Source organism: Sitophilus oryzae, unplaced genomic scaffold (genome assembly GCF_002938485.1).
Source record: "Sitophilus oryzae breed Bouriz unplaced genomic scaffold, Soryzae_2.0 scaffold_811_pilon_pilon, whole genome shotgun sequence".
NCBI lineage: Eukaryota > Metazoa > Arthropoda > Insecta > Coleoptera > Curculionidae > Sitophilus > Sitophilus oryzae.
The window spans coordinates 2,636,393-2,657,230 of record NW_022147430.1 but is presented as its reverse complement, the minus strand read 5'-3'; the positions used below and the strand labels follow the sequence as shown (position 1 = coordinate 2,657,230).

Here is a 20,838-nt window from a genome sequence, read left to right as displayed (position 1 = left end):
TGACGCTGAAAAAAAATACAACTATTTATAAGTTTTATCCACGACTCGTCTATAATTTGATTATCATACATGAGTTTATGAAATAATAATAATATTCATTATTCACCGCTTCCACGGATATGTGTTACTTATTCGTCATACTGGTTCAATATTTTTTTTTGATATTAAAAATAAAAACTTATATTAATATTATCTAAACTTATTTGATAGTCCTGGATAAAGTATAGTATTCTACTCGCATATAATGGCTGTTATTCACTTGGATGATTTATTTATGACACTCGCCTGCGGCTCGTGTCATAAACTTCATCCGCGTGAATAACAGCTACCACTATATGCTCGTTGAATAATATACTATTATAACATATCTAATTAAATTTGGACGAAAGGAATATTTCTGGTTCCTGTAGATAATTTTAAAGGGAAAATACGCAAATAAAAAGGACTTTTTTAATTAAGGCAATCCTAAGGCAAGTTGGAATAAGCTTCCGGAAAACTACCGATTTGACGAATTTGTCCGGGTGGTGATGTCATTGTCTCTTCTAATGCGGTTCTGAAAGAAATGTTCTGTTTTTTTTTATATCTGTAATGGATATATCTGTAATCAGAAATTAAAGAAGCTTTAGCAAGAGCAAAAAGAGAAACGAGGGAAGCACATGATGCGGGAAACAAGTTAGAGAAATGAGTAAAGAAAATAGAAGGGAGAGGTTGACAAAGTGACAATTACAAAATTTTAAAAATGGATTACTGAATTATTTAATTGGGAACGTTAAAATAAATTAATCTTTTGCTTTTTCTGAGTAAGAAATTAATAATAAAGAATATCTACTTATATTATAAGTTGTATATGTCAAAAATATACTATAATTTAATTTTTACCATATACCATTTTAATTACAACCTAAATTTATAAAAAAATATAACGTAACCTACATTCACCGTCTTAATACAAAACATGAAGCTCGAAAAAACAAGTAATTATATCTTTTCTGAATGGAATTCCCCTAATATGAAATTGGCATCAGTGAAATTTAAGTATACATAGGCATATTAATGAAAGAGTAAAAGTGTATCGTTGGTGGTCAGCTAATAACATCATTTCAATTCATTACGCATCTTGTTAAATCTTAATTTGGTACATTATTCAGAAAAACAATGGGAAAAAAACACGTCCAATTATTTAAAAAGTATAATAATGCCGGGGTTTAAGTTAAAATTACTTTTTTTATCATCTGTTGTAAATTTCAAAAATCATGCACACCTGATATGTTCCATAGTACAGAATGTTTGTCTTACTTTAATGAAAAGATAGTATCACAATGTCCAGCACAAAGAGGTGAAACTTCAAAATGCAAGAGAATGCAATGCCCTTCGAAATGCAAACATAAAATTTGTCTATTCACACTATCACTACACGTTGTGAATCTTTTAACACGTAAATCCGCAAAAATGTATGAAACATTCAATTACTTTACGTATTAAGACATGAATCACAAAAAAATGAGCGCGATACAAACTTAACCGTTGCAATTACAACAATAAATACAAAGAACAACACAGTGTGCGTAAAACCGTTCATGTCGAAGGCAATTGCGATAAAACTGTTTATATTTTCAGAAATAATAATGAGCATCGGTTATAGTTATTTGTAGAGGAATTTTTTCCAATAAATTCATAGAAAATTGATGGTTGCACTGCAGAACTATCAGTAATATAGGGTATATACAATATATTATTATTATACACTGAAAAAAATCCGTTAAAAAACATATAATCTCTCTGTCTATTTAGGAGTTTGACTACAATCTTTCTTATACAAATCCATCCAAAATAATTGAAATGGTGGGTTATGCTAATTTTGTTCGTTTGTTTGGTAATAAATTCAGGAAATTTAAATATTTGTCGGCTGTTTTCACTAGCGCCAAAGCAAACCATTAGGCGAATAACATTTATTAAATGATCTTTAAATTAGTTTCCCATAATAAGACAAACCAACACGAGATGTTGATAATAAAATGCATAAAATAGTCCAAAAATGTTGGTTAGAAGGTATATAATATATAATTATATTTCAAATTAGTATGCTGTAAAAAGTCGCATATTTTTGGTAATTTAAAAGAGAAAATGTGTAAATGTTTATATGGGCTTATTATATTGTTTCATCTTGTGTTCTTACGTCCTGGTCAAGAGTATCTGGAAATCGTCCAAATATACGTTTTTGATACTAAATAAATAATTAAGCTGTGTTCAAAAATGCGATTCTGTATTTCTGATACTTCTCCATTTTCGTTCAATTTCTAACCTCGTTTTGAATGTCGGGACAAAAATGGACATGAATTATGTTGAAAATGTTACTTTTTTGTTTGCTTTGTGAGTCATTGTCTGGGCAATAACTTTATTGACCACATAAAATTGAGAAATCTTCAAATTTAACAGCTATCAGCAACAATAATAACATCATCATCATTTTCAGTTTATACAACCACTTCCAATTATGGTGTAGCCTCCCTCACATATTCAGATACTCTTTTTGTAGTGGGCCAATTGTTGTCTATTATGGGTAATGCGGGCCCAAGTTGTCACTGCTAATTTCCTAATATAATGGTCATGGTTCGGTCTCCTAGGTCTCTTAATTCCTCGTGTGTACCATGCTGTAATTTTTGTGGTCCGTCTGTTGTCCTATCTTCTTGCCAGGTGTCCTATGAGGGATTTGACTCTGTGAATGACATCTATTACCAGGGTCTTTTGTCGTATCCACTCTCTTCTTTTAGAGTCTCTTGGTTATTCCCAGCATATTTCGTTCCGTTGTGCAGTTAGCATCTGCAGTTTGCTTATGATGTCCGTTTTAAGGTTTCCAGTTTTAAGGTTTCCGTTTTAAGTTTGTCCTGATTTCGTCTGTATACTTTTATCCTGGGAATCAGCGAAGTAAGAAGGAAAGGAGAAGATCTGATAGAACTTCATTCGGTAAACATGTTCTACTATAAAGGTATATCTACTGGAACAATAATATAACAACCAATATTTCCTCAGTATCTTTGTTAAGTCTTTTTAACGAATCCTGACTATGACATTCAATTTTAAAATCAAAGCATTCAGCTTCGTATTAAAAGAAAACAGAATCACGAACAAAAAAGTTTGAAATCAAAGCAATCAAAACTCATTCGTGTAACTTTTATATTGTATACGCTTAAAATTCCAGCCAGTAGGCAACAAATAAAAGAATACATAAACTTATTTCAAATGTTTATCAGGACCGCCCGCATTAAATTAGACATTACCGTCAACGTCCGGGCAAAGTCGTTAAATCGATAGTTTGAAGCTCATCAATATAGTCCATCTCCTTTGGATTTTTACAATGTTCAACCTAAAAGGCAATATACAATATTGACCTGTCGATACTGTAAAAGGCTGGTTTTATATCTTTATCCCTACCAATATATTAACATCTGTAGTATATAATATTATGTATTTACCTCTTCAGCTTCACTCTGCAAAGTTCTGTATCTCCCCAACTCCTTCAGCCTCTCCATTCTTTCCATTTTCAGCTGTTCCATTCTTTTAGTGACTCTCTCCACCGCGTTGAAGTAGTCGTAGGCCACGTTGGTACCCCTCTTGACGTCTTGACTGCTCGCTAGCCATTGGCTACGCTCTGCAAGACTAGTGACGGTCTTGTGGCCATCTTTCCGCAGCTTCTGGACCGTTTCGGAGTCCAGAGCTTTGGTAATTTGTCTAAAAAAAACAGAAAAATGTATTTAAATTATTATGATAAAACGATATGCAAAAATGCAAATAAAACTTTATTTATAAAAAATTTGTACTAATAGAATAATCTATTTGATGTATTTTTTAATTTTGGGCACAAAAGAACACTAAAAAGAAAAGTACAATCCTTCCTCTAGATTCATTTAAAACTCCGCCCGATAATTTTTTTTACAAACACTTACAAGAATTTAACACGACACATGGTTTTTTCTTTTAAAAAAACGCACAGGTGTGACAACAAAACGCACTCTGACTGGACTTAGTAAAACAAATGTCTTGAAATTAAATGTGTATGTATATAAGTACTCCAAAATCGATTTAAACTACATTTAGATAAAACAAAATCTTCTGTGTAAAGGATAAGAAATTGGGTGAGGGATCTTCTCCGTGATTTCGACACACTGAAGAATTGTCTCAAAGAACGGAAAGCTCGGAAATATTAAAACAAGAAAGTAGGTGCATATAAGAGGTACTTTGTGATTGGTAACTCGTATATTGGAGGGACAAAATGATCTGTGAATGTATGACAACATACGCGAAGAGGTGAAACAATGACGTCTGGTATTGTAGACCATGTGTGTCCAGAGATGTCCACACAACATTCATATTAGTGGTCGGAAATCCTGGTTGTTCAAAAAATATCATATTGAGAAAAGAGTAAATTTAACTAACAATTTATAAAACGTACAATTGCAGGCGTCCTCAGTGGACAACCTTAGATTGACTGCAACCATCTCCGTGAAGGGGCCTTGCTTTAGTATAATATAAGCTCAGCAGTTTAATAATTTATATTCGATATCACTTAAACTTAGAGTTACGTAATCGAGGGCGAGATTCTGAAATTAATTTTTGCCAACAATGGATATATTCGGCGCCGGGCTGACTAACTGGAATTTAAATTTCGCGCTGGCGATTTAAGTGGTAGCTCTGCTGTAAAAAATGTTAATTTGCCGCATTTATTTATTTATTTCCTGATATTGTCATTCGTTTTAACACTTGAGTTTTGTATTAAACTAACATTTTAGTTTTGTATTAGTTTTTTTGAGTTTTTCGTTTAAATAAATAGTGTTGTGATTCTTTCAGCTTAAAAATGTTAACTAGCAGACCTTGCAGTCGAACGTTGTTCTTTTTAGAATATATTTTAGTGCGAAGTGGGTACAAGATGGCCTAATAGCAGTAAGAAACTCATCGCAATTTTATTAGAATATTTTGAACAGGAAAGCGTAGTAATGGCTCTTTATGTCCCTTAGCGCAGTTAAGAAGATGAGTATTGTTGGTGTAAATAATATCTCTATATGTATATATTAATAATTATTTTTTTTTCTAACATATTTTGATTAAAAGAAATATATATAAGCGAGCCACGCTCTGCCGGTCAAGCTTAATCACGTGAGTAAAAGTTTATTTGGTATGAACTGTAAATTTGTTCACACTTGATAACGGTCAGTAATACATCTGACCGAAATATTTCAAAACTACATAATCAGTCTAGTTTTCATTCAAAAATTACATTTTATTACCTATTAGTTACATATCATTATGACGTTTCTTATAATAAATTGATGTAGAAAACTAAACAGCATAGATTTTAATAAAAAAAATATTAAGATAACACCAATGAAGTAATGATTCTTTGATCTTTGCAATAAGATAATGAATACTGCACATTACTAACTCTCTATAAACAATTTAATGCTTCACAACTATATTATATTTTAAGGTATTTCTTGCACTTTCATTGAGAATGCCCCTGTAAAGAGTGCTGAACCTTGCGAGACGCAATGCCGTGAAAAAGTGTTAATTGTACTTAGTTCAAATATGTCACGTATTTGAACAACTTACGGCACAACAAAAAAAAAAGATCTCGGATGATCTACACACTGAAATTGAGGTCAACGTATCCAATTGTTAAATTTAAAAATACTTTAGATAGTAATGCCTTTTTCTGTAAAGGATGAACAACGTCCTTCATGAAATTTGCTATTATTTGTAAACTGTAACTAATCGTCATTAACAACATTATACGATAATTAGACCATGCAACCTAGTAGGGTAAGTAAATTCGCTTCATTTTTTTAACATTCGAAAAAATGACGTCTAGAGGTTGACCTCGCCCAAATTATCATCGATTGTCATTCCCCAGCCGTCTTGGATGACTGTTGTTTTTTTGAAAATATTTTTTTTTTGAATATTATTTTGCCGGGTTTTTTCGATTATACAACTCTATGCATATTTTTCCTATATAGAAGGATGTGATTGAAGAAAGTGATAATCATTTAAGTGATTATCGCTTGGTGGCCATATTGTAATTGTCATTTTTTGAAATATTAATTCAGAAATCCTTTTTGTTAGGTCCACAAAATATCCCGTCAGTTCTTATTACAAAATAACAAAAGAAAGATTTGGTAAAATTTTGTTGCCTCAAGTCGACGATGCTATATGTACATTATTTCGTTGTATAATCTTTTGAATACAACTCGATGTTTCGGAATTACCTAATACTTTTGCCTGACACTCAATGCGACACCGGTAACACTACGACTCCGAAGGAGGAGGTAACGCATTTCGTGTCAGGCAAAAGTATTATTCGGTAATCCCAAAACATCTTCTGGTATTACATTCGATAATCATCATAATCATCGCATAGCCCTCACTGTCCACTGCTGGATAGGCCTCCTCTAAGTTCCTCCATGTCTCGCGGTTCTAGGCCGTCATTATCCAATTTTCAGATATTCGTTTAATTTAATATCATCGATCCGGCGCGTCGGTGGTCTAGGTGTTCGGTTTGTCTTCTCGTGGCCGTCATTCCGGTATTCTTTTAATCCATCTGTCGTTCGATGTTCTCGTCATATGATCTGACCATCTCCATTTCATTCAGGTTATTTGTTTCATGTCTTTAGTTAATATTCGATGATATTAAGGTTTAGAACACGAAAGCTACGAATGCAATACGTTGGAATAATATAAACAAAAACTGCTGTGTAAGACCAAAGTAAGACGATCGACCCCTTATAGCTTTGCCTAAATGCGTTCTTTGTTAGTGAAGTTGTACGTATTTTAAACAGTTAGAGTTCAGTTGCAGGTATCTATGCATTCCGAGTGCGTGTTTCTAGAAAAGGAATAAATAATTCTTTATTTAAATCGCACGTGTATTATTAATCCCATAACCCAACATTATTTGGTATTTTGTCTTTTCTAGTGATTACAAACATGGCTCTGTCCATTGCTCTTTGGGCTACTCTTAGATTTTCCGCTGACTTTTTTGTTAGTATCAGCGTTTCTGCTCCATATGTTATCACCGGCAACACACATTGTTCGTATACTTTTCTTTTCAGACATATGGGTATATCGCTTTTAAATGTCCCTGGTAATTTTCCAAAAACAGAGCCCAACCCATACCTATTCTGCGCTGTTTTTCGTGCGTTTGATTGTTCTTTTCAATCTATATTTCGTGGCCAACATGTCGTGGCCAACATCTTTATTCTCCGAGTTGTCTATTCTGATGTTTTGTGCAAGTAACTAGATTGGACATTATTTGGGTTTTACTTGCATTTATCCGGAGACCGACTTTTGATGAGGCCTGTTTTATGTCTGCCAGCATTTGTTTAGCATCGCCGATGTTATCTGTGATGACCTGATGACAACGATGTCATCTGTAAATCGGAGGTGTGTCAGTCTTTCGCCGTAAACATTGATTAGGTTCTTCCAAGATAGAGATTTCATTGCGTATTCAAGGACAGCTGTGAAAAGTTTAGGTGAAATGGTGTCTGCTTGTCGAACTCCTCTGCCTACTTTAATTTCGCCAGTTGTTTCGTGAACAAGATACCATAATAATAGTTAAATTTCTTATAACAACACATTAACAAATGACGATGCAGAAAACTATTAATTTTACGAATGAAAGACTAAAATTTTGTTAAGGAAATACTTACATGTTATTCATGACTCCATAATCACAGCGAAATGTTCAAAATTGTTCTATAAATTAATTTCCTTCATTATCATCGACTCCAAAAATACCGAACAATCTTCAAATACCAGTATCACACGTCATAGAAATATTCTGCACTTGACAATGGCATAGTTCTTTTAAAATCACACTTAATCGCAAAACATACTTTCGGAACTACGTAAAACAACGGACGACATAATATATTATGTGCTAATATCGATAGAAAGGACTCAAACTGATAGATTAGTTATTTTTGCATTGTGTCTTTCTTAACTAACTGTTTCAGATAAGATATGCGCATAAATTATGGCCGTTTTTTTGTTCTTTTCTGCGAGATAATGAACCTTAGTTTATACGGAACGAGTGTGTGCTACAGGCAATTAATTAAATGTGTGCAAACGGTATAAATAAACATTTACATTTTTGATGTCGAACCGAAACGAATTTGTTGAGTAAATTTATCGTATGCTCCGATTCACATTTAACACATTTTTGGCTGATTCTTTCTCGTGATTATTGTACAGGGTGTTTTAATTTGCAGTATGACATCAAATCGTCTGATTGCGACACACCGCTTTGAATGACGGGCTCAACTTTCGTTTAGCTGAAATCTGTTATATTAAAAATGACTTTATATATGAGTTCTAGAAGGCGTTAGGAGTACAAATACACAAAAATTTTCCTGCGGAAATGCGCCATTTTCATTTTTTGGACTTTAGTATAGCCGAAATCTGTTACATCAAAACTAGTCTTCGGGGTGTGTTTTAGACATTTTTCTAAACATAAAAACACAAAAAAGTGTCTGCGGAAATTACGAGCAAAGAAATACAACAAAATTCCTGCGGAAATGTGTCAATGTCATTTTGTGCACTTTGTTTCTCATACATTTTTCAGTTTAGAAGGTTACGGGACCCGGGAGCGAATAGGGGTACTGGGTGGGGTAAAACATCTTTTGGAGGAATAACAATTCTTGTAGAATAGATAATATAGGTTCTTGTAAACCTATAAGTACCTCGGAATGTTACACTTATTCTTGTTTTTTATTAGAGCTTTACGTAAATAGGGCTGATTCAAAACAAACAGGCTGATTCAACAAATCATTGGACCATGCAGTTTTCTTTTATATTTTAATAATTAACTGTGATTTTGCAAAAATATTAGATTGGTTAGCATTTGGGTTGCTTTGGTTAGCTTTTCTTTGTGAAGGGTGTTAAGCTGTGGTTTTTATATTTTAATAATTAACTGTGATTGTGCAAAAATATTATTAGATTGGATAGCATTTTAGACACTTTTAAATGATTTTTTTTTGGTTCAAAAGTGATAAAAAGATAATTTTTTATGTACTTATGCTTACAAAAATGGAACATGAAGATCAAGCGTTTCCGCAGGAAATTTTTTATTTTACTGAGTTTGTAAACGCTTCTAAAAGGCAAAAATATATTTATTTTTTATATAACTGATTTCAGCTATTCTAAAGTCTATTGAATTTCCTAAGAAAAGGGATACAGTCTATTTCCGCAGGAAAATTGTTATTTTCCTCCATTCGTGAATGCTTCTAAAAGGCAAAAATATATTTATTTTTTATATAACTGATTCCAGCTATTCTAAAGTCTAATAAATTTCCTCAGAAAATGGAAACATGTTTATATGTTCAGAAAAAAAAATGTTTATATGTTCAGAAAAAATATTAAAAATAAAACGCAAAATGTATTTTTTATAGCAGATTTAAGTTATTCTAAAGTGCGAAATTTGGAAATTACGCATTTCCGCAGGAAAATTTATATCCGTAGTTCACAGTTACTTTTTAAAGACAATTTTTTTTTTCTAATAACTGATTTCAACTAAACGAAAGTTGACCCGATTTGACGCGCGAGCTAGCGAGAGGAAAAGTGGTAGCGGCAGCGCTGCACATCAGCTACCCCATTCGGGGTAGTTCTGCCCCTTTGTAAAACAATTTAACCCCGTTATCTCGTGGTAATCTACCCCGATGAAAAATAAGCTTGTGGCAAAACTGGGTAACGATCTGTGCCATACGCGGCTAAGAAAATCACTATAATAAACTTGATACTGTACCAGCCTTGATTTCATGCATATTTTCATCAATAGGTTTGTAGCTTCTGAATAACTTCTGAAAATCTAGATAAAACATCTAGGTCATTTGCCAGCTCAGAATTAGAATTTAGAGTTAGTAACTCGCATTTTCATTGGAGGACACTGTCATATTTATATATATATAATCAACGAGAATATTCGTATAATATAACAAAAATACTTTAAATCACTATAAATAATAAATTTTTGTTTATTAATCCGGTAAATGATGGAGATAAACAATTGTGATTGACTAAAATTTTATTTCAAGAAGAAACTTTTGTTAACAACATTCTGAGAATTCGAATAATGAATTGAATAATGACAAGTGACAGCGATTTAGAGTGACAGTTTGGTTATGTAAAACTTAGAGTGACAATTTTGATTATGCAAAAGAAATACATATTCTATGAGTTTACTGGTTGCCTAACGATTAACATTAGTTTAAAAATAAATCCCCAACATGAATAATGATGTCGAAGAGCTGACTACAAAGAGCAATATTGCTAATAATTATGCTTTACCTGCACTGATGGTTTAAGAATCTGCGAGTTATTTGATGAGGAATCTCTTCATTTCTCAGCTGGGAAAGTGTGGAAAACAAATATTTTCCCGCAGTTTTACACGCGCCTACAAAGGGTTCGTATTGCTTGAAGAATTCCACCCATTCCAGCTGATCGTGGGTACAGGTACCGCCACAACTCGCAGGAGCCTGGTTCTTCTTAAGGTACTGGTTTAGCGTCGATTCTTCTGTTATTAGAATGGCCTAGAAGAAGATCGAAACAATATTTTGTAAATACTGTATAAAATAAAGTCACATTTTAATAATATTTAGTAAGATTTGCCTTAAAAAGTTGCTTAACTTAAACTAAAAAATTCGATTGCATCCAAATATTATTTATCGAAACCAGAATTTTCCCGATTTTATATTTGTTATTTTCCTGAATCTAGTTGAAACAATATACAAATTTCACATTCCCATTGCTACTTTTTAGCTCAATCACTTTAGATTTCTTCAAAAAAAAAATTGAGGAGTTTTGGTGGAACTTTTGACGCAGTTAGTTTCAATTTGATAAGTAGATGACAAAATTACAGTCTTGCAATATCATCATCGTCATTTTCAGCTTGTTCAACCATTTCCAATTATAGTATAGCCTTCCTCGCAAATTTATTCATTATATTTTTGTTGAAAAATGCAAAATAAAAAAAATAATGTTTTATGTTTCTGCGCAAATCGCAGATAGAATAAAATCCAAGATGGCGAGCACTCATATCAAATATATGAGCAAGATTGTGATTTTGCCATCTACTTGTCAAACAATAGTATAGTATTTTAGTATTTAGGCTAGTCTGGACGAAGCCTACTTTGCTTATGCGGAATCCGAACCGCACTCCTCGGTTATATCATTGTTAATAGCACATCATTGATTTGGCGTGTGGCTAAATTTACTCTTACGAGATACTCAATCTCATCTGCATCTCAAAGCAGTGGGCGTCAATAGATTTTACACTCTTGCAATGGAACTCCATGGTGCTACGCTATTCAGACGGTCACCCATCCATCCATTCGGATCGTCTAACGTCACTTAACTATTTAGGCTATATGGGCTTTCCGCTCTACAAGTCGATGTTATTACATTTTTAAGACGTTTCGTTTCTTCTAGCAATCAACATCTACTTAATTTTGTAAGACGGCCTTAAATACCAACTCATTCCACAGATCTCTTCTTCTGTTCTTCTTGAGGTGCCTCTTCTCAGCGAAGATTGACGATAACCACAGCGAATTCTTCTCGTCTTTCTGACGAGCTCGCTGATTGATTACCGTCCAATCCCTTATGTTTCTCATCCACGACATCTGTCTTCTGCCTGAACCTCGCTTCCCTTCAATATTAGCTTTGATGATAAGGTGAAAGAAATTGTACTTGTCGTTCCTTAGAATATGACCAACGTATGCTGATTTTCTTTTCTTTATTGTATATTTGGAAACTCTCTCTCATAGTTCATGCGATATAATAGGGAGTCATTTAACATGTGCTCCGTCCAATATATCTTCAGCAACCGACGAAATAACCACATTTCAAAAACTTCGATCTTCCTCATTGTAGTCACTTTCTGGGTCCAGGTTCCATTCCATATAAGGGCACAGAATAAATGCAGCACTTCACCATACCATATCATTACGGGTTCAATGTTAGGTCTTTGTTACAAAAGAATGGTTTCATTTTGAGGAACGTGGGAAACGTGGGGAAGGGCTTTCTCTATGCTGGCTTTAACCTCTACATCCTGATCCAAATCCTCAGTGATCGAACATCCAAGATACCTGAATTGAAACTCTATCCACAGATATAGGTAGATTTTTTAATTAAATGTTTATGAAAAAATAATTTTATTTTAACATAATTTTACTTTCCATATGTGTCTTTTTGGTACACGATTATCTTAAATGAAATTGATAAAGATTTATTTACCTATCTAACAGGTATTTTAATTTTCGAAGGTATATTTTCTTGGCGATATGCCTAGATGATTCCGCTGATATTAAGATTCTTGTAATCGCCGTTGTCGCAATATATCATACAGTTTATTTTACGACATAAATGGGTAATTTCTGTCTAATGATAAATTCGCAACTATTTGCGTTACATTTTTCTCGGAATCTAAGCAATGTCTACCAGACCCAGTCATAATAAATAATCGGTATAAATCAAATTAATCTTATTCATATTGTAATGTTGTTGCTTTCCCCTAACGCACAATTTCAACAGGAATGCATATATAAGTAATCTAATACCGAGAATATATTTCTTTTTTTTTCTTCATGGTTTCGAAAAATATATAAGCCAAGATATCGAGTTGTTACCGTGTTTATATTTAAATCGTCGGACTTGTATTTTATAGCGATCATATCTGATTTCGTATTTGCATAGTTTTGCACTTTCATCGGCCGTTTTGAAGCTGTTAAAGTGGTCCGATATTATTTATTACGGTTGATATGTTCTTCTAAAACGCCATACTTCCGGTTATTACGATCAATTACGCCACTTCCGCTAAATAATGTTACGTTTTGAGTTGTCGGGGTGATATGTTGATAAGAGATTCGATTTTTTTCATCTCACGGATCAGTACTTATTCACCTCTCACTCTTGAAGTTATCAATAAACGAAAACACGACTTTCTTTTCAACATAATCAAAGAACGTTCCTTTCTACACACCCCGCCAAAAAATTCTGTCACCGTAATATGTTTGCAAAGTTTTATGTTTCATAACTTTCATATTTTTCATTGTTCATATTTTTGATTGTCATGAGTTTATTTTTTAGTTTATACTGTTATATAGGGTCTCCCAGAAATGAGTGCAAGTATTTTAACTGGTAGTACAGTTTAACCCCAGAAACACGTCTATGAGGTTTTTTCACGAAAAAAAATTTTTGAATATTGGGATTTTTTTGAAAACTTTTTTGGAAATTTTTTTAGTTTTTAGTTAAAAAAACTTAATTTCTTGATAATATGGCAATATAAGTAATAGATTAAATTTACAAGAGAGAAAATCCAGAAAATATCCAGCGGTTCTCAAAATTTTAGCAAAAAATATTTTTTTTGGAAATTTTCAAGGTAAAATAACTCCGTTATTTTGGACTTATTTGAAAAACGATAAATAGAAAATATGTTTCTTTCATCGAGATCTACCACCCCTTAAAATAATTGCACTTATTTCTGGGACACCCTGTATATTGTATAACGTGTGGTGCATCGAAACGCGGGGCGAAATCCCATGTAAATTTTGAAAACCTATTTATTTTATATCAGTGTCCAATCTATCTCTAGTAGATGATATTTGTCTATGATTCATAATTTATACAAACTTACTCTATTTGGTACATGGAATTTGACAATGACACAATCACAAATTAATACTCTTCATAAGGAATTACCATCAAAACAAGTATTTTTATTAATCGTTTACTATCAAATACGAAATTAAATTAAAGGCTATATTGTAAATTTCTCTTTCATTATAAATTTCACAGTCGAGTCTCCTGCTTTTTTTTGTAAAGTAACATTGCAAATGCTTCGGGGTTAGGATCTTCCCGGATCTAGGTCACTTCCTGTATAATCGTCTTTTGAATATTATTTTATTATTATTATTAATTTCAGAGAGACCGTCATGCGAATGTCATAATTTATTTAGTAGGTATCTATTTCAGGGAAATATACAAACAGTAATTATTTTTTTTACAGAAATTAACACGCACATTAACATATATCTTTCATATTATCTACTCTAGTAGTAATTAGGAGAAAGGATAAAATTTAATATAAATTTTTTCATGAACACTCTGATTGATTTCATTATATTTTTTAGAACTGTAGCTTGGATCTTCAGCAGAGATATAGAGATAGGGAGAACAGGCCCGTTCCTCCGATGGGTAGCGCCCTGATGCAATTTTTTAGGGGGCCCCATGAAACCCCATATCAATTACTAGGGAAGAGGAAGGAGATCCGCTGAGAAAATTTTACTCATTGCTTGTTTTTTTTTGACATATACATTTGTGGCTAGACTAAGTTGTATTTTTTAGACTTAAAAATTAAGACAGAATGTAAGAAACAAGCAAAACAACACTTCTTGGAAAAAGTCTGCGTTTTCGTTACTGAAAGCAAAATCTATAAAATAGAAAAGTTATTTTCTATAAATAGCCCTGCGTTTGAAAACTAGCTTGTCTTTTACTAGTAAAACATATTTTCCTAACAGATAAACAATACAAACAAAATTGTTCAAATTTGGCATATGAATTCAGCATATGCAGATCTTTAAAAAAACTATTTACTATACAGAAAGGTCCACAGGCTTAGAGACATAGGAAAAATCAAGTCCATTTAGCGTGTGTCGCAATTTTCACACCTTAAAAAATTAGTTTTGACATTAATGTATAGTCAATTGCACCGCGATATTTAAGGTCTTCTTAGCTTCAGTCGAGTTATAACTGTGACTTTTTCTTTAAAAACGTAATTACTATGAAACTAAGAGAATAAAGAGTGTCCCTATTCATTTATTTATGTTTTTTATAGCAACTGCAGCGACTATGAAAAAAGCTGTGTGGTTTTCATAGAAAATAACGACACCTGTAATTCATTTGAGAATGTTATAAATCGCTAAAAGAGGTTTCAAATCTCTTGGATTTCTATTAATATTAAGTAAATTTTATTAAAAATTGAACTAAAATTGTTAGTATCATTAAAAACAATTCAAATTCAAAAAATGTGTCCCTATTCATTTATTTATGTTTTTTATAGCAACTGCAGCGACTATGAAAAAAGCTGTGTGGTTTTCATAGAAAATAACGACACCTGTAATTCATTTGAGAATGTTATAAATCGCTAAAAGAGGTTTCAAATCTCTTGGATTTCTATTAGTATTAAGTAAATTTTATTAAAAATTGAACTAAAATTGTTAGTATCATTAAAAACAATTCAAATTCAAAAAATGTATCAGTCAAATTGCCTCATTTAAGGTGAATATTAAAGTAAATATAAATACAGCTCATTCTAAGATCTACTTATCTTTAAGAAAAATTTAAATCATTGGTGCAATTGGGCCTTAATGCCATTTCGAATGAATAGTAGTATTAATAATGTACATTATAATAATAATAAATTTTATATCATAGCGTGTATTAAAACGACTAAAAATCTTTTAAATTGGTATTATATTAACAACTTTTGTTTTTTTAATACAAAAAAAAATAAAAGTAACAAACTTCTCAATCAAAATATTCGCAAATTAGCAAAAATTCGGGCCCTCTTTTCCAATAAAATTCAAAAACTCTCTTGTTAGTTTGGGTTAAAAAAATAAAACAATTATTTTTATTTTTATTTTTTTAATAATTTTAAAAAATAAATAAACATTATTATATTCAACAAAATAAATAATAAAAAAAAAACAAAAATTATATCAAGCTAAAGCTTATTTTATTTAATATTTTCTTTGCTATGTAAATTTACATTTAAAATTATGAACATTTTACAACCTGTAACGGGCCCCCCAGACCACCGGGCCCAAGGCCCGGGCCTTACAGGCCTTATGGTAAATTAGGCTCTGTTCTCATGTTCGTCAAGGTAGGTAATGGGTAAAGGGTAAAAAAACAGGATAATGAAATTTAAAAAATTACAAAAATTGTTCAAAAATGTGCCTCCCTCTTGCATTAAACAATAACCCAAACAATAAAATCCTCTCCTCACATTGGCACAGTGTCAAAGGCATTAAATATTTTCTGCCTTAACTGCTTCAAGTTTTGAATTTCTTCATGGCCGTAAATTTTAGATTTTATGTACCCCCATAAAAAGAAATGATTCACCGAGAGGTCAGGTGACCTTGGCGGCCACAAGATGGTTCCATGCCCACTAATTAGTCTATTGTCAAAAGTATTGTTTAAATATTCTTGCACAATACGACCATTGTGTGCTGGACATCCATCTTGTTGCCACCAAATATCACCAAATCTCTCACCAAGTACTCGTCGAATCGCCGCGCCGGTACAATTTGCTGTTGCAATAAATCCAAATATTTCACAGTATTTAAATTGCCTTCAATAAAAAATGGTCCAATAACGTGTTCCCCTACAATAACCGCCCAAACATTTAGTTTTTGTGGATATTGGGTTCGTACATTATAAAATCTATGCAAATTTTCTCTTGGCCAATCGCACTTGCGTGGAGTTTTGCCGATTTAATAAGGAAAAGGACGACTCATCAGTAAAAACAATTCTCCTAACAAAATTTCGTCAAGATTTACCTTTTCCATCATTATTTCGCAATACTCCATACGGCGAAATTGATCGTCGGGGAAAATTTCATGAACTTTTCTAGCTTTTTTTGAACGATAACCATATTTTTTGAGGACCCTTTTAACTGTTGTTGTACTTGAATTCACTGCTTCAGCAACTTGTACACAGCTTCTATTTGGATTTTCCTCAATTGCAGCGCATATTAAGACTTCTGTTTATTAAGAGAATTATCTTCAATTTTTGGCTTCTTATGCATGTGGGGAGTAATGCAGCGATATTTTTCAAAATTTTCTTTTATCCTGTGAATGGAGGCATTTGAAGGCACCGGTCTATTCTCGAAAGCTTGTCTGAATCCCGTTTTTATTTCTTCAATCGACTTGTTCTGATAAATCCACTTAATTATCTGAATTTTTTTATTAACGTGATACATATCCATTTTTAAATGCAAGTCCAGAATCTGAGATAAATAATTTCGAACTTATCAAGTTTAAATAAAATGAAATTAAAGGTCAGTCTAAACTAAACTGTTATTTTTGAAAACTTTTGAAAACGTCAAAATTTGGACACACGCTAAGGAGACTTGATTTTCCTATGTCTCGAAGTCTGTGGACTTTTCTGTATATAGTAAATAGGTTTAGTATAATAATATACATATTACGCTGTAACATTAAGAGGAAAGCCAATATTTGGACAGTTCAAAATTTGCATGGGATAACCTATGTTTCCATCCAAAAGTCATGGCAAAGTTGACTTCTACTTAACACAAGTATGTATTATGCGGACATGGATACTTTGAAGCTTATTTTAAACGCTCCCTTAGGGATACGGATACTTGTCGTTACTGCGAACTGGTTGACAATGTCGAACACACATTTTTCCATTGAGCAAGTTGGAGCTCTATTAGATATGCTGTAGAAGAGAAAGTGGGTAAACTAACACCATATAACCTAATCGCCACCATGCAGATGAAGGAAATATTTTGAAAGGAAATAAGCAAAATGGCTAAGGAAATCCTTATGGAAAAAAGAAGAGAGAGAGAGAACGTGTGATCCGATAGGTCCAAACCAGCTACATAGAATAGAACATCTCATGGACATGGACATAGGACCCTCCTTCTGAAGTAATGCTAATGCGGTTCCAGAAGGACACACATAAAAGTTCTGAGGTTTGTTTTAGTTAGTAAGAATCTGACACTACTTCGGTAATGATTGGCTCATGATTGACATTTTGCCTCAAAAAAAAAATATATGTTTCCAACGAAGATGCAACACCCGATGCAACACCCAGTAATCAAAACATATCACGACTTTTTAATGGACATGTATTCGATGAAAATAAAACATATTTTTGTGTTTGTAAATGATGTTTCATAGTATTTTGTGTATTCTGTAAATTAAAAGTTTTATTTTATGTGGTTTTAGTCTTATTTGTACCTGCAATAAATTAATAATATAGGCAATAAGTTCAATTTTGGCTGACTTGATGGTAATTATTTTGATTTAAATCGTTTTGCTGGTTTAACTCGCAGATTATAATGATTTAAATGAAAAATATAGACGTAAGTCATAAAAACGACTTAAAATACATTATATTGATTTAAGTCTTTACGAAAATGACTTGACTTTTAAGGAAATAATTGAAGTCAAAAAGACGTAAGATTTGAAACATTCAACTTTATGTTGAAATTGACTTAAAATGGAAATCATTTTGATTTTAAAAATTATTTAAGATTCAAAATTCCAGACTTTTTAAAACTGACTTGTTGCAAACTCTGCTCACCACAAATGTATAGACATTATTTAATCAAAACAATGTTTTTCACAGCTGACCGAATTAGATCGATAAAACAGAAAAACCAGCAAACTTCCGGCATTATAAAGACACCCCACTGTTGTACAATTACGACAATAACAACAAAACGTCACTATTACGCGGACGGAACAATAAACCGAATCGTTTAAAAATAATACAAAGAAGAAAACTTCATTCCCCGAACCGATACGGAGTTCAGGCCAAACTGCGCGCCCGTATTGTCTAGCTGCACTTTAACAACTTTTTAAACGAGTAGCATGAAAGTGTTTTTGGAAGTTCCGACCATGTGGGTTACAAGACTTAGAGTAATAAAAACAGAGAGAAGTTATTTACTTCAAACGTTTGTTTGTTTACATATACGTGCATAAACGAATGATAAACATTTTATATCGTAAATATAGACAGAGCGTGACAAAATATCTAAAAATATCTAAACTTTTAGATACTAGTTTGTAATAATTTGTAATATTGGAGTTTAGGCAGTGAAATGCAAGTGGCTTGACATATAATACCAAAGCCTGTTGTGACATTTTATAAGAGTTATTTATCATAAATATACAGGGTGAGACTTAAGTAAGTGCAAATATTTTCGGGGTTGGTAAATCTCGATAAAAGAAACATATTTTCTCTTTACCGTTTTTCCAATAAGTCCAAAATGACCGAGTTATTTTACTTTGAAAATTTCCAAAAAAAAATATTATTTTGCTAAAATTTTGAGAACCACTGGATCTTTTCATTTTCTTTCATGTATATTTAATCTACTACCTACTATGTTGTCATATTATTTTTCGCGAAATAAACCTCATAATCGTGTTTCTGGGGTCGAAATATACTACTCCTAAAAATATTTGCACTTATTTAAGATTCACTCTGTATAGATGCACAATGTAAACAAACCGTGTGTTTATTTACAACTGATTGAAGACAATACAATCCTTTTTTTTCAAGATTAGACATGCAGCGTCATTGATGTAGTTTCCGAATCTTCATATAAACAACAAAGTTGGTAAGCCGAGTAATCCAACATTATTTTTTGTTACTCCGAAGTACCTGATTTCGTTGATAACCGGATGTGACAGTCTGGAAGTAAAGTTCCTGTGACGAATTTTAAATCACTCTTGATTAGAAGAACATCTCAAAATGGTCAAAAATTATTCCTCTCACACATTTCTCTATACCGAAGGAATATAATTTCTACCTCTTGTCATACCAATTAAAAGAAAGATAAGTTAGAAATATACAGTATGGATCATTAATTTGTTGGATATTTTAATGACAAAAGATATATGAAACTCTTTGACACTTATTAAATTTGTTTTCAGTACCAAGTAATGAAAAATTAGTGTTAAGTGTCTTATATCAATAAATTAACTTATTAAATACATATTAAAATAATTACCTCTACATGACTAGTTAATGTTCGGACTTCTTTTCCATGTTTCAACCCTGGAGTCCATATTAAAAACCTATTTATATTTATACAATTCCCTACGAGACATATGGCTTTATCCAGAACTTCCAACACCTTGTAGTCAGCTTCATTTTCAGCCAGCAGCAAGATGGTGAAACCGTTCCTCTTACATTCATTCCTGAAACAAACAAAAAAACAATCAAGGCAATCGATTATTGTGTGAAAGAAATAATAAGGTAGGGAAGAGTATATGTTCAGTTGTCATCTTCAGAGATAGTCAAGCAGCGCTAAAGGCACTTGATTCAATTATAGAGCTAAATTCTAGACTATTGTGTATGAGATTGAGTGTGTGCCTTATATATCACAGAACGTAACAAAATAATATTTTAGCCTGAGTACCTGGCCATGACGGACAAGGGTAAAGAAAAAGTAGATGAAATGACCAAACAAGGCTCATTAGCCCTCCATACACCAGCAGATAAATTGACCAACTTGATATAACTCTGTGTACGTGTAGAAGGCGAAGTCTGTGACAGACCAAGACTATCACAGGCCAAATCCGTAGGCTTAATCTGTCATATTAGATTTGTCTAAAAAACAATAGAAGGATAAAAGTCCGCGGATTTGTTACGATAAATATTTAACTATATAAAACTGCTATAAACCTTCTAGTTTTGTACAAAACAAGAATATTTAACCGGGAAAATCTTATTAGGACTTGTTTTGAATAGGCAGACTAGGTCGGCAAGCAAGATTGGGCTCTATACATACATACATGCATACAGGCACTATATAATCACTATACACATTTAACTATATAAAACTGCTATAAAACTAGTTTTGTCTAAAACAAGAAGATTTAACCTTATTTACATACTGCCATTACTCGCTGACGAGTATTCGACACACATCAGAAGATGGTCACGCAAGGCGTTTTCTTTCATGAGCTTTTCTGTGACTGGAAAGCCCGATACGTGATGTACCTCACTCCGGACATCTCATTACTTTGTTGCCTCTTTACTTTTTGG

General features: G+C 32.5%; 1 protein-coding gene across 1 annotated transcript in view; it reads right to left on the bottom strand.

The window, feature by feature from the left end:
• LOC115889158 (puratrophin-1-like) overlaps positions 1-20,838 on the bottom strand; it is a 169,038-nt gene that overhangs the window by 28,714 nt on the left and 119,486 nt on the right. Inside the window, exons 6-8 of the mRNA XM_030909099.1 lie at positions 19,799-19,988; positions 10,330-10,571; positions 3,474-3,729 (exon numbers count right to left, since the gene is read on the bottom strand). Coding sequence (XP_030764959.1) covers positions 3,474-3,729; positions 10,330-10,571; positions 19,799-19,988 — 688 coding nt within the window. The remainder of the gene's footprint in view (positions 1-3,473; positions 3,730-10,329; positions 10,572-19,798; positions 19,989-20,838) is intronic.